Source organism: Aulonocara stuartgranti (genome assembly GCF_965226115.1).
Source record: "Aulonocara stuartgranti genome assembly, chromosome: 4".
Lineage (NCBI taxonomy): Eukaryota > Metazoa > Chordata > Actinopteri > Cichliformes > Cichlidae > Aulonocara > Aulonocara stuartgranti.
This window is the reverse complement of record NC_138942.1, coordinates 5,541,598-5,556,622: the sequence shown is the minus strand read 5'-3', so window position 1 is coordinate 5,556,622 and position 15,025 is coordinate 5,541,598. Positions and strand designations below refer to the sequence as shown.

General features: G+C 38.4%; 1 protein-coding gene and 1 long non-coding RNA gene across 2 annotated transcripts in view; one reads left to right on the top strand and one right to left on the bottom strand.

Annotated features, from left to right (window-relative positions):
- mybpc2a (myosin binding protein Ca) overlaps positions 1–15,025 on the bottom strand; it is a gene marked incomplete at its 5' end in the record, with an annotated part of 47,437 nt that overhangs the window by 19,874 nt on the left and 12,538 nt on the right. Inside the window, 6 exons of the mRNA XM_082531567.1 lie at positions 268–437; positions 2,241–2,346; positions 6,078–6,202; positions 11,828–11,960; positions 12,170–12,336; positions 12,440–12,496. Of these exons, the coding sequence (XP_082387693.1) occupies positions 268–437; positions 2,241–2,346; positions 6,078–6,202; positions 11,828–11,960; positions 12,170–12,336; positions 12,440–12,496 (758 nt within the window). The remainder of the gene's footprint in view (positions 1–267; positions 438–2,240; positions 2,347–6,077; positions 6,203–11,827; positions 11,961–12,169; positions 12,337–12,439; positions 12,497–15,025) is intronic.
- On the top strand, positions 3,946–4,928 carry LOC309704195. Its single transcript, XR_014276165.1, has 2 exons — positions 3,946–4,161; positions 4,238–4,928. It is a non-coding gene; the product is annotated as an uncharacterized lncRNA (long non-coding RNA).

Below are 15,025 nucleotides of genomic sequence, written 5' to 3'. Positions count from 1 at the left end.
TTTCTAACTGAGGAGTCATACTGGAAATACATGTCTGTAAACTTTAAACAGCACCACAGATTTCATGGCCTTTGCAATTTAAGAACATTAATATTTTAATTATTAATTTTTATTTTAATTAATAATTATGTAATGTTTAATTTTTAATTGCTCCAATAATATATGATCATGTTGTTATTTGCTTTTCATGATCCCCGTTTGTTGTCAATAAGCCCAGTTAGCCTGGATAGCAAGTTTTCAAGCACTGGTGGACTGGAGGACAAATACCTTCAACCTCCAGCTCTGCCTTTGACTCCCCACCGTTGGTATAGACGTAGTACGTTCCAATATCCTCTTTAGTGGCTTCATTTATGATCAAAATATGTCTCTTCCCATCTTTCTTTAACCTGTACTTTGAACCTGCAGTGTCTCTATTCAACTCCACTCCATCTTTCATCCTGTGAAGAAAACACACACACATATATACATCTGAAATACTTTAGCACAGGAATGCGAGAAAAGGGACTGATACTTGAGATGTTGGCAGTGTTGTAGATAGTGAGATCCTTCAGGAGTCAAAAGGCTTTGGGAAAAAGTTGTGCAGTAGGTGAGGATTTTTTGTGTACAATATCTGTACCAAAAAAAGCTGTGTATAGCAAAGAAAAAAAATGCATGCATTCATACTCATATCTTTTAGTTTGGCTCTCTAAAAATCTCTGAGTGGAATAACCACGTCCAAAAAAGTGCAGACAAGAAGGAAGCAAGGAAGACAGTGTCCCAGTTAACAGCCCATCTAGGCTTCCCCTAATTGCTCAGACAGCTTTGATTGCTGTGTATTATTTCAACAAAAAAACAAAAACCCAAAAGACATCTTTGTAGATTTTGCCTAGAAACTGTCTGGCTTTGTACAACAAAGAAACTTAAAATAAAATAAAATAAAAGCCACAAAGATTCTTCTTTTGTGGAGAAGATTATTAGACAATGATATTAGAGTCAATTGCAAAATGTTTAGCTAATAGCAATGTTTCATATAACAATTTGGTTGAGCTTATTGATAGATGCTTACTAATAATGGTTTTGGTTTTGGGGGGGGGGGGTTTGTTATTCATTACACCTTTTGCACCGATAAATCTTTATTTTAAAGCTTTTCATCACACCATCTTGGAATAATAAACCATTACAGTACTGAAGTGACAAAACAGATAAATCTCCACCATTGCTTTTGGTAAATACTGTCTTATTTGCTGAGGGCAGTTAGCCAAAGTATAGTCACAGTAGAAATAAAGTCCACCTATTACTTAGTAGGTTGTAAAATTAGATAAATACACATCAGACTGGCTCGTACTGCCAATCTTTTTAAATCTTATCTTAAAACACATTTGTATTTACTGGCTTTTAATACAATATGAGAGTTATTTGACAATTCATATTTGATGTTTGCTATCAATATTATAAGATATTTTAATAGGTATTTTGTATTCTTGTACAGCACTTTGGTCAACATTCCTGTTGTAATTAAATGTGCTATATAAATAAATAAACTATATAAATGATATAACTATATAAATACAACCTCAGTACAACAGCAAAACATGACATATTACACTTTGTCATCATTTATTTAATCAAACTTAAGCAGACCTGCAGAAACAATACTTGAAAAACTAAGACAGGACAGAAGACAGAAAACCTGATTGAAACGCTGTGCCGTCAATAACTTCAATGAACCTCAATGAGCTCAAGTAACATTGAAAAGTGAGCCAAAACTCTGTGATGTGAAAGCCTGATAAAGTCGTATAGAAAACAGCTACTTCAAGTTACTGCTGCAAACATTCGCCCTAAGAGGAATTGAATCACTGGGTACTTTGCTTTTCACACAATGCATTTTGGATTTTGCATTTTAGTTTTTAAGAAATAGATCATAATATGTTGTAATATGTCATGTGCTGTTGTTCATATCTCGCTGTATTTACAGTATTTAATTTTAAAATGTAAAGCCTTAGGAACTGACATCTGTCCTTTTGCCATGACTCTGTTGGAGTGTCCTTATGCAGAAACCTCAGTTACACACTATTAGCCAGTATCTTTTATGTTAGCTTGTAAAAATTAAAAAAAATTGAGCTGCGTCAGCATTGCTTTATGAGGCCTGAAACGTATTGTCTCATTGGACTGTTTATTCCGTTATACAGAGAGTTTTATTAGCTGAGTAGCACATTGATGAATTTCAAACTCAAAATGAACCGAAGGGTAAATTAGCTCACCATATGACGTTAGCGCCTTCCTCAGACACTTCCACTTCAAACTCCACCCTCTCACCCACCACTGTATGAACATCATCCAGCAGCTTGGTGATGGTGACTGGAGGTTCTGAAAACAAATAGCTTTGAGTCAAACAACAGATGGGAAGTGAGTCATTAAAGAGATACGCTATTTTATGTAAATCACCAACGGGAAACTGGACATATCTAAATCACCGGAGTACACAAATACGAATGGAGAGTAAAATAAGTGTGGCGAATAAACACATCTGCAAGGAAGCAGGACTTGAGGAGAGTGACTAATGCTTTTCTACGATATTAACAGCAATAAGAATCTATCATTAAAAGATATTAATTATGTCATAATACAGTATACATGTACCTGTAGGTCAGGTTTTTTAGCATTATTTTCTTCTTTTTGAATGGTCGATACCCTACTTTAGTACCTGTTAGCAGAAAAATAGGATAGCACACAAAACATGTAAACGCTCCTTCGTATTTGAATAACAGCATAGTATATTCCTGAATTTCTTATCCAAAGCCACCAAACACACCCATCTTGTGGAGGTGGAAGGCACCTCAAGTCTCCTGAGGTGGTGGGAGTCACATTGTGTAACCACATGGTGTGATGCTTGATGCTCTACTAGCCTCAGCTATTTGTCACAGTCGGCCTCCAGTCCCCCTCCGGACGTTTCAATTCTTTCTCCCCTTAGCTGGTGTGCCCGCAAACTCTCTGAACTACACTCACAACACCACAGAAATATGTAAAAATCTGACTGGCATCACAAAAGTTTTGTGAAATGAATTTGATGTTGTCCACATAAAAGCTGAGGAATATATTCTCTCTGGAATACACAGACACAGCTAGAAGAGTATGACACTGAAATAGCCCAGTAGGTTTGTAATAGCGGCCGTACCTTCAAGTCTGGAAAAAGCAATATGTGATTTGTACTCTGATATGGAATCACCGTGACATGTTTGGAGGCTCCCAGAAACTCTAAAAGTGAGACACTGAATGCAATAGAAATGTAGATGTAGATACAAAGTCATGTAATCAATAGTTTATCATGAATTTGTCCCTTCAATGAAGTAGCTGAAAAGGCAACTGAGTGAGTGAGCTATACAGGTTTCAGTTAGGACAAGAAAAACAATATTTAATCTAGCTTTAAGGGTTTTTTCAGTTACATAATCTGTTTAGTGTTTAATAAATAATCACAAGCTTCATTTCCAACTGTTTTTTTATGTCTGTTTATCTCGTATCCCTTCACCCGTTGCCTACTGGTGGTGGTCAGAGGGCCCGGTGGCGCCAGTGTCCGGCAGCCTTGCCTCTGTCAGTGCGCCCCAGGGTGGCTGTGGCTACATTGTAGCTTGCCATCACCAGTGTGTGAATGGGTGGATGACTGGATATATAAAGCGCTTTGGGGTCCTTAGGGACTAGTAAAGCGCTATATAAATACAGACCATTTACCATTTACCATTTATATATTATCATTTTGTTAGTCTATGTATTTATGTAAGCCTGTGTTATTATTATTTATTATCATTATTATGCTATAACAAACAAATATGGGATAAATAAAATATAAACTAAAAGATATTTATTAACTTAATCTAATAACTTGTTTTATCTAAACTGTTCCAGCTGGTCCCTGATTGGCTACTTTTCTTTGATTGGGTGATATCTGAAAAGTTTATTTTTGCTTGTATATTCTGTTTGTAACCCATGTGAAATACAGGGCTTCAAAATCCCTTTTTGTAATCTAAGGCTATAGCCTGTTATTGTCACAAGGGGGCGCTGTGATGCAGTCTTGTGTTCTGATGACCTTGCGTCTAGTGCGCAGGAAGTATTACCTCTCTCTTCCTGTGAGATTTTCCCTCTGATGGCGGTCAAGTACGTGTCGGAGCGCATGGAAAAAGTATCTTGGTGTGCAATACTGCAACCCGGTTAATGAGACCAGATTGTTTTACGTATAAATGCTAATAAGGTACTCTTTTATTAGGCCCCGAACTCTGACCACAAAGGGAATAACGTCTGTCAAGTTATTTGTGTCTGAAAATCCCGGTGAGTCACGTGCTTTCGTTAGCTACCTGTTAAGTTAGATAATGTATTTCACTAGCTGATTCAGCTCAGAAACCTTTGAACAAAAACCAATCGGGAGCTATGAGAATCTGGCGTGTTGTTTTACTTCTCCTGTTGTTCTTTACAGTGTGTTATAAGTGTTGAATGCTTTGAGCTAAACGATGTCGATGCTAGATGCGATGCTAGCTGCTAATAGCTGTTAGCCACCCCACCCCGCTGAAGCCATATTCCGATCGGGGAGGTATTCAAGTAGAAGCAATAGCTCTGTTTATATTAGAATGGTTATGTCTTAATAGATATGAGCATATTTCAAGTTTAATAGGGTTTGCACACTGACAATTCCCCTACAGTACACCTGTTTGGGTTTTCAACGACTTTAAAGGACAATTCAGACTGGACAATTCAAACTTCACAACAGGAACACTTTAATCTGTTTCATTCATTCCCAAGAGCTCTGATACTGTTCAGTATAAATCTTCCATTTAAATGTCTTTATTTTGTTTTGTTTTACATGTATTCACCTTTAAAATGCACTATTAGTGTGCAATTTGGGTTATTGTGTTGTATATGTATATAAATGGTACTGAGGCAATAAAGGTCCCAGTTATTCACTTCCAAGCCAACTCCTTTTGTGAGTCCCCAAAACAAAACCTCCTCCTGAACCTAGTAAGATGTCTAGGGTCTCTATTTGAAGTGAGAGTGTACTGGTCCTGAGTAGAGGCGCTACATGTTCTTAGAAGGAAAGAGAGAAAAGAAAAATATTGGAAAAACTGGAAATTGGAATCGTCCAAGACAATCTAAATTGATGCATCTTTACAATAATGGTACTATAAAGGCCAAGCAAATCTACTTTAAAATTGTATATTGTAGTGTAGTATAGTATTCAGAATATGAATTTGAAGATGGAAATAAGCATGAGATTTCGCCTTAAGAATCTAGTGTTATTTCATAAAGAGCTCAGAGGAAAAATATATGAAACTAAAGCAAATCAACAGAAAAAAATGGGTTTCTGAGCACATCTCAAACTGATGTCTGCTAGCCAGCTTACAGAAATCACCTCTACAGTCAGATTTTTTACCTGGTTTGCTGGAGCTGAAAATGCTTCCTGTCTGAGCACACCTTTATGAGTCATTTTCGATCAAGACACATAGACACATTGTAGCTGCCTGGGAGTGGTTACAGAGCTTATTTTTATGGTTCTGATGATGTAAGAGAGTAAAGTATGGGATTAATATAAAAGCAGTAGACTGAGTTACATCCATTAAAATGTACAGTAAAGTGGCATGCATTTAGTCGATCAAATAGGCCCAATTAATACCGAAAATGACATGTGTTACAAGAATACGCAAAATACAAGTGCTTCTTTCAAAAACCCTGAATACAGAGCTATCATACACCAAATCTGCCTAGCAATTTTACTATTACCATTGATCCGTATTCAAATTGTCCTTCAAAAACACACATATCAGTCAAACTCGGATAAATATGTCAGCACATTAATACAAACAGCACGGCGACAATGATACATGACAATAAACAAAGCATGAAAATTTCACTCGCCACGTACCCATTAAAAATGAGTGAGCAGACAACAGAGCGCAGCATGTTACTGCGTGGCATAAAAGCATTGAAATACACAGATGACATGAAGGGAACAGAGCTGTCAGGCCTCTCAACACTCAAATGACAGCATTTGCTAAACCAAGCAGAAAAACCGCTCCCTCCTGAAAGGATTCCTCCAAAGACAGTGACTCATATACCTTTGACAAAAAGCTCCGTGAAGCACTTCTCCTCCCCGACCACGCACTCGTATGCTGCATCATCCGACAGGTTGCACTTATTGATAGTGAGTGTCCGCTTGTTGCCCACGCTCTCAAACACATACCTGGACGCAGAGGGATGGCGGGGGAAGATTATACGAGTCGGATAAAGAAGAAATGAAGTGAGAGACAAAGAAAGGGAGAGAGAGCGAGAGAGAATAATGATTAAGTGCTTTCAGCAAATCCAACCACAGTCAGGCGAACGGGGCCTAAAGACAACAGAGTGACTCAAAGTTACAGATCGAGACAAAGAATGCACACATTTAATATATGCTCCCACACACATGCGTTGAGCTTGCTGTGAAAATATGGTGCCAAACATCAGAGAGCTACAGTAATGCCACAGTGTCATCACACGCAGTGATGAGGCAGTGATGAGAAAGATTCCCATGGTTACAAGCTGCAAGCATTCACATCATCAGACCACTCAAGGTCCATTAACAGTAGGTGTAATTTGAATACTGAATAAGTACTTATTGTAAGGCTAACAGTTAAGCAGAAATGTTAGAAACAGAGTGTTCAGGATTAAAATGTATTACATTTTGATTTCATTGATGTAAACATGTCATGGTCCCTGGATTTCTTTATTATTCTCGTATACTGCTCGAGACAAATAAAGGAACACTTAGGAACACTCAGTGACGCGTTAGGAATAAAATGATGCCACATCATTTGATGGAAATAAAAATGATCACACGGCAGAGGGCTGAATTGAAAAGTACCCCAAAAATCAAAGTGAAAAATACTGTCGGCTGCGATTTCTACCCCTCACAGCAGTTTCAGAAAACCTGACCTCTGACCTTGACCTTGAGGTGGAGGTCACTGAGACCCAAACTCATCTGAGATTTTTAGTAGCTACAACTGCATTATTCATTTCAAACCACTACGTCACTTCATTCTTGAATTCTCGCATTCACAAGCTTGCATGTCTGCACCGCCAGCCCGCCACTCGGCAAGGTGACGACAATATCCCATCAGACTTTTATGAAGCAATACCAAATGTAACTCAGTAGTCTGTATGCCCCCCCTTGCTTGTATGCATGCCTGACAATGTTGGGGAATGCTCCTAATGAGACAACAGATGGTGTCCTGGGGGATCTCCTCCCAAATCTGGACCAGGGCATCACCGAGCTCCTGGACAGTCTGAGGCGCAACCTGGTGTTGTCTGATGGATTAAAACACAATGTCCCAGGGGTGTTTTGTGAGGGGGGCAGTCAGTGGTATAAAGTCCTTCATCCTCCAGGATCCTCCATGGATATGCCTCCCTACACCATCACTGATCCACCACCAAACTTGTCATGCCGAGGAATAGTACTACCACTAGCAGTGACACTGACCCTAGTCAAATGCAAAAATAGTGAAAAAACAGTGAGGAAAAAATGTCAGTGGCCTCCACATGTAAAACATTGCCTGTTTTGAGGGTTGTCTCATTGTTGCCCCTCTACTACAACTGTTGTTAATTTCATTATTGCCAAAGTAGCTGAAACTGATTAATAAGCCCCTCTGCTTGTTTTTTGAGCAGCGTATAATGTGATTATTATAATCAGTAGTAAAGGTTGTAATAAACTCCCCATTGCTTCTTTTTGTACCTTCTAATGCTGTTGCACTCATTGGCAAAACTAACAGGCAACCACGCAACCTAAAAACTAAAGCAAATGTGACCATGCCAAAAACTTGAGTAAATCCTCATAGAATCCAAAGCTATAATACCTTACTTCACAGCAAAAATAACCATGGTTACAGCCTCGTATTTAGAATAATTTTAGTCTCTACAGCATACACTGGCTATGGCAGATTAATATATGAGTGCTAACTCAGCTAATACTAATGTTAGCAAGCTTTTATAAGTTAGTCACTCATCCAAACTTGAGCTCAAATGGCTTGGATGATCTGTACCACACCACAATTTGTCTCATAACCTCAATACACCTCCTCCAGAAGGAACCAACCGCTTAAACATGGAGTGAACTGAATTTTCAGATGATAGATGATAGCTATAAAACAGCTACCCTCGATCAAATGCTCCTAAACCTTAAAGCTTACCAGTATCTAAGAAGATGAAAGTTCACTACCGTAGTATTGTTATAAAGGGACAAACTTTCCATAATGCCAACAATTGTTTATTTACCGAGCTGTGAGGGTGGTTTTTATTGGTGTTGAGTTTGGCATTTTAACACTGGTTTTTAAAGCCAACCTCAAGTGGAATTGCAGCTTGTAGCAGTTTTGCTGTGATTTAATTTTTCAGCCCTTGCTGCTCAGTCATTCTCCACAGACTCCCTTTTGAATAACCCGATTTCAGGAATCAAACTAATATGCTTATGATAATAAAATAAATTAAATCAAATAACAAAATAAAATAAAATATTTGCATCTGTATGGCTATTTCAGGGGGTGATTTTGTATGACTCGCTCAATTAAACTCTTAAACACTTGAAGTTTTCGTTATTAGGGAAGAGTCCACTTTGACTCATAGGTGGACACCAATACTGTCTCATATAATGGGAGGCGGAGCCTTCAGCTATCAGGCACCTCTCCTGTGGAGCTAGCTCTCCATTTTGATTTGGGAAACATAAATCCTTTAGGATTGAGTTTAAAACTTCCTTTTTTGATAAAGCTTATAGTTAGGGCTGGATCAGGTGACTCTGAACTATCATTCAGTTATGGCGCTGTAGGCTCGAGCATTTGCCTTCTCTCTCCCATAATGAATGTTTTAGCATAATCTCTTTATGCTCTCTTCTCTTTCCCTTCATCCAAACAGTCAAAGCAGGTGGTTGTCCCAATCTGAGGCTTTCTTCTCTTAAAAGACAGTTCTTTCTTTTTGTTACTGCAAAATCCTACACATATGGGGTCATCTGAATTGGACCACTCAATGCTGGTTAAGAGGACCATTTTTAAAGAAAACATCAGACAACTAGCATGACTTATAGTGTAATTAATTCTACAGCCCAAGAAGTCTGTGTTTTAGTTATTTTGAGTAAAATTCTAGTATTTGTATGTTATTCTAATAACTAGCAGGTATATACGACTGTACAATGCATGCATACATACAATAGATGCACTTTGCACCGATGCACTGTCCAGATATTGTCCTCAACTGATGACAGATGAAACTTTAAATTGCAAGTACACAATCTAACAAGCCACATAATTGTAGGTACAGCCATCTTTAAAATACAGTCTGTTTGCAGAACTTCCTATGCCCATGTTACCCACAATGCACCTAACTCTGTTTAACTCTGCAGCTCCAGCTGACTCAACTAGCATCACGGGTGGTCTTTCATTGCCCATATGGAAAAGAAACAGAAAAAACTTATAAAAGACTCGCATCAGATTTGGCTTGCTTCATATAATGAATCATATAAGGCTTATATGATTTACTCATGAAAGTGGCCACTTTCTCAATACTTTCATATATTGTTTTAGGAAGTATCCAAAACATACAAGTTTCATTTATATAATTTTTCAAGGAATCTTTTATCTGTTTTCACTCTTGTATGCTTTTCATACAAGTTTCACACAAGACAGATACAAACTTTATAAGATTTATATATATCTTTTCCATATGGGTGATGTGTTATTTATCCATACTTCACAACACTCCCTCTGTAGCTACAGACGTCTTTTCATACTTTTTTCCCCAACACCTGCGAACCAACTTTCAGTAAATGTCTGTTATTCCACGACATTAGTTCTTGAAGGTATCATTATGTCATGTACAGCGTCCTGCAATCTTAAATTATGGTATTTTTTAATAGAAGAGTAAATTAAAGAAGTGCAGATAGACTAAATTTAATCAGTATGGCATTTTTTCCTCATCTCTGAGGCTTTGGTAAATTAAATGAAACAAAAAGACAACTCAGCCTTCAAGAAAAATCACTTTACCTAATAAACAATGTTTTAAGCTGCTATCAGTGAAGGAAAACACAAAACAAAATTAAATTTATTTTCTATGGTGTAACACTGAGCGGTAAAATAGTGAATCTCAGCTGACCATAATAAGATAATCTCTTTTTATATGTATTATGTCAAAAGAGTTTTTGGATTGGTTTTGGTTTTATGCTTTATCCACAGCAGTAGTAGGAGTGAAATAAAGCAACAACAAAAAAGAGCAGGGCTGTAATACCCTGATCCCAATGGCTTTTAGTCACTAACCTAAAACATTTGATTTGTTAGAGCTGAATGGTCACAGCCCACAGCCTGGAGAGACCTCCAGGGAGACTCTGCTCAGGCCAAAATAAAAGTCGCTTCTCCCGATGTAACTGTCTTAATCATAACAGGAAGAGGGCCGCCTTACTTTCCAATAACAGCATGAAGATTCATGAAATAGCAGATGGTGGAGCTATTGAAAACATAGCACTTGAAACAGCTGTAGCCTCTTCAATGAAAGACCACAAGTAGCCTTTGAAGAAGGAGGGAAAAGAGCACAGAGGAGAGCGACGCAGACACTGGATAAAGCTCAGCAGGCTAAAGAGGCTCAAAAAGTAACATATGTATTCTGTCAGACATCCCAGTCAGAGCTAAAGGATTTTGAATTAACCGTTTACACTCCCTGCACCGTGTTTTGCTTGAGGAAGGATGTGCTTGCTGAACTGCTTGAAATGTACTCTGCAACTCTTGCAGTTGCTCCAGTTGGTCAAGTTGTTATTGCTATAATGTTAGTGACATAATGAGAGCAATCAAGCTAAGCTAAACTATTTAAAGGACAATTATGTTTTATTTATAGATGTTGTATCTCCCCTTAAAGTGACTATTGTGGCTGCAATGCAAACTTTGCACTCTTAACCTCTGTTGAGATGCAGGGAAATGAGAACTCTGACAAATCTGGGACATCCTGCCAGCTGATCTAATCACTAGCATATTCATCTGCCCACGAGTTTGTTTATGTGCATGGGGCTGACCTTAACTGGCGTCATACTGTCAAAAGTTTGTCTTCTTGGGAAAGTCATCACCAAAATGGTGGATTGCCCTAAAACCAGTTATCCTGCTACGGGAGCAGTAAGTCATTCTAGATGCTCAGCCATATTAGTGAAACCAGCGTCAAGAGAACAAGGAGCTACATCAGATACAACACAAGACCTGTAGGATGAAGACAGAATGATAACAGGTCTAACCTAAGACATGGTGTTGAATTGCACACAGCACTTTTCTGAGTTAGATGTGAGTTAGAGTTAGACTTACAGTTGCCACAGTTATGTGTTTTCACAGGACTCTGTGTAGTCCGTAAAAACTAAGTACACGCCATAATTAGCTTGTAGACATGTATTAAACAGCAAAAACCTGAAGTATGCATGTTCTATATCACTTCATCTTCCTCTCACATCATTATTTTGGTCCACTGTTCTTTACAGTGTTGCTTCAGTTTGGTGCAGTCCTTGTCCTGCTGAATGACCCAGCTTTAGCTGTCAGACAGATGGCTTCACACTCGATTCTGAAATGCTTTGGTATACGGAAAACTTCATTGTTGACTCAAAAACTAAAAGGTGGTCAGGTCCTGTGGCTGCAAAACAAGCCCAAATCATCACCATGTTGACAGTTGATATGAGGAGTTTGTCCTGATATGCTGCAGAAAGGGTGTACTTAGTTTTTCATTACATAGACTCCTATGAAAACTTTCTTCTTCACATAATCATAGATGACAGAAATGTGAATCTAAATACAAAAACTGGCACAAATGCAGGATAGTTGCTCACTTAGCTGATGGTTTGATTTCCTGTCCATTTTTGAACCATTTGACTGGAACGTTGGGGTCAGCCACTTCCACTGTGAGATGGATCTTCTCGCCCTTGTCCACTGTGTATGCTGGATCCAGCTTCTTCAGGAAAGCTGTAAAGACAAAGACTCTAAGGGCCAAATAATACCTGTGCCAACCAACAGCAGGCATATGCTAACACATATTCCACCTGTCGTCCCAGTAGCAAAACTGCTCCTCCTTAAAACGCTGGCCTTTATATGCTGCTGGTATTTACAGCCTGCTGCCTGTTATCTCATTCAAAGCACAAACTCTGCTTTTGCCTCATAACTCCGTCCCGTACCATCACTCTTTTTGGACTCAGCCTTCATCTTCTTCAGCCTCGTCAGCATACCCCTCAGGTCTGTGATGCCGTATTGAAAGGCAATCTTCTCATAGTCGCAGGGCTTAGCTTTCTTTAGGATTTCCCATACATCCACTTCTGGTTCCTCCTTCCTCTCCTTCTTCTGCCTGGTGGTGTTTAAGATTGATTGTGAATGAGTTAATGAGTGCAAACCAAGTTTAAGACACATATAGATGGAAGATGCTTCTCTGAAAATGTAAATTATCTTGCCTTTTCTTGAGCAGTGCACTGAAGTCTAGCTCTCCAGCATCCTCATCTGCATCTCCACTGGAATTAAAAGAAATTCAATTCTGGGATTATTATTTATTTCTTTTTATCCTGTGCTTTTTACTTTATTTGTAAATTAGGTGGCAAAAAGACATTAATAATGTATTTACATTCAATAATATACCCTTTTTTATTCCATATTACACATAGGAAATTCTAATACGCAATAATACTGAAGATGGTCGAACAGTAAACTTCTAACAAATTTGTGCCTGTGGTTAACACTTACCCTTTTACCATCCTGCATTCAGAATGATGCAAAAAAGAAAATGGGGGCAGTGAGAACATAGAGTGAATCATAAGCTCTGATCATGCCCTAAACTTGACTGACAGAAGAATCATAACAGACAAGCAGCATGTAATAAAATAAAAGTCTGTTTATATAAGACTCTTGATCTGTTAGGTCTCTGAAGTACACAAAAGCCACAAACAGAGGACCATGTGACATATCACAGATGTCCAGCAGATTTGAACCAACATTAACATTACTTATTGCAAATTCTGTGTTTCAAAATTCCACATTTTAAAAAGTTATTTAGCTATCAATACAATTTGACCATGGAAAAAAGAGCTGTAATTGTGCAACCCACCTAAGTGTTTTTTAAAAGCACAATCTTTATAGTATGACTAGGCTGTACTTTGTGTAGTACCAATTTGTACCACAAGACAGTGGAGTGAATCAGTCAGACATGTCATTAAAATTGTTATTTACAGAAGCAGCTTGACTAAATGCAAAGCCTCCGGAGGAAATCGGAAATGTAAAGTGAAACCAGTCTGTTAAATCTGCATTCTTTCACATGGCCAGCAGGGGGCAACATCTCTGGTTGCAAAAGGAAGGCAGATTGTACAGAACTCCGTGTAGCTCTTGGCTCCCTTATTCTATGTATGATGACTTTACATGTAAACCTGACTATTTGGTCGCTTCTATCGCGTTCGGTGTGTAGTAAGTCTATTTTCATCTGTTTAGCAGGTCATGTCAGTGGGCGGATCCGGGGGTTTCTCTGTGAATTTCACATTCCTGTGGCAGCGTGCTAGGAGCCACATTTAATTTTTCCCTGTAGAAAGAAGTTTTCTTCCCACACAGAGTGTACAGTGGACGCTAATGTCAGTACTTTACTCGTTACTTGACAAAAGTAATCAGATTATCTTTGGTCATGATGTGATTAAAGGAACTTTATGTAAGAATGAGACATAAGCATAGTGAAAGGAAGAAGATACTCAAAAAGCGACAGTCACATGCAAAATATTTTGTTGATACAAGTAGGGGGAATTAAGCATCTGTAACCATGCATAAAACCCTTTATTACCCTTCAGATGCACATTTGCAAGTATAAAGTGATGGTGAATATGTCATGTGCTGTGGCATAATCAGTCGCTGTCTCGTGCTCAACAAGGTGACAAGCACTGTGTGTGGCACACACCAATAAATGTCTACAGGATCGAGTGCTGCTTGTTTTCCACCGTGAATGGTTTTGGCAGCTCCTTTACAGCGTGGAGTGTGTTTTCCTGGCATTGTTGAGGCTCATTGAACCCCTCAGAGATAAATGCCAGTAAATTCAGAGCCATTCTGAGTGGTAATGCTCGTCCTATGGATGAACAGTTCATCCAAGGATAACATCCATCCGTGTTATCCTTGCCATCCTAATGGAGGTAAATTCTCGCTGGGTGGTATTGTCGTCGATCACCAGGCACACATGACCACCAAATGATAAAAACGATGAGAGTGAAAGCGATGTCTGCGGTGCTGTGGTCACAGCAAATGCAGAATCTCAATCTGCTTGAGCACTTCAGAGAGCTTCTCTCTGCACAAAAGTCAAGTTATGTGAAAAACTAGACTGAAAGTTTAGATGAAAACAGAGGTGAAGAGCTCTGCTTCAGTATTTGAGCATGTGGAATGAGTGCAAAGAACGATTAATGATACCTGTTAATGTATAATAATATTATTGTGTGGTATGGCAAACAGTGATTCACACTATAAATTCATATTATGAATGAAAAAGCAGTGCTAAACACTAATAGACTGTATAAAAAAGATAAAAGACTGAAGCCACAGCAAAGCGTCATTATTATGCATCCTTTTTGATGGCAGCTGAAGGGAACTTCTCTGGTTTCATAACTTGTAATGTAGAAAAACCTATGAGAAAATGAACCTATTCAGATGTAGTTCAGTGAACATTTTCCTGTTTAGTTCATCTCAATTGCTGGTTTAAGTATTTTCTATTAAAGGGTGAAGCTCATTTTGTAAAAAGGACATAATTTATAGTCAAAAAGATATAGTGGTGCTATTCTATGCATTTAGTGTGTTTGGTTTTAAATGGACCATTAGCTTGTTTGGTTAATTTGTACTAAAATATATTCTGAGACGATGCTTGCTCAGTTTTTCTGATAAGTAGATTTTGTTTTAAACTTGTTCTAAAATAAAGAAAGATAACAGATGCACTGTAACAACCAACGTGGCTACGTGCTACCGCTAAGCTCTAAAACTGTAGTCCACAAACCAGAGCGATGGTCGCTAGAACCATCTTTTAT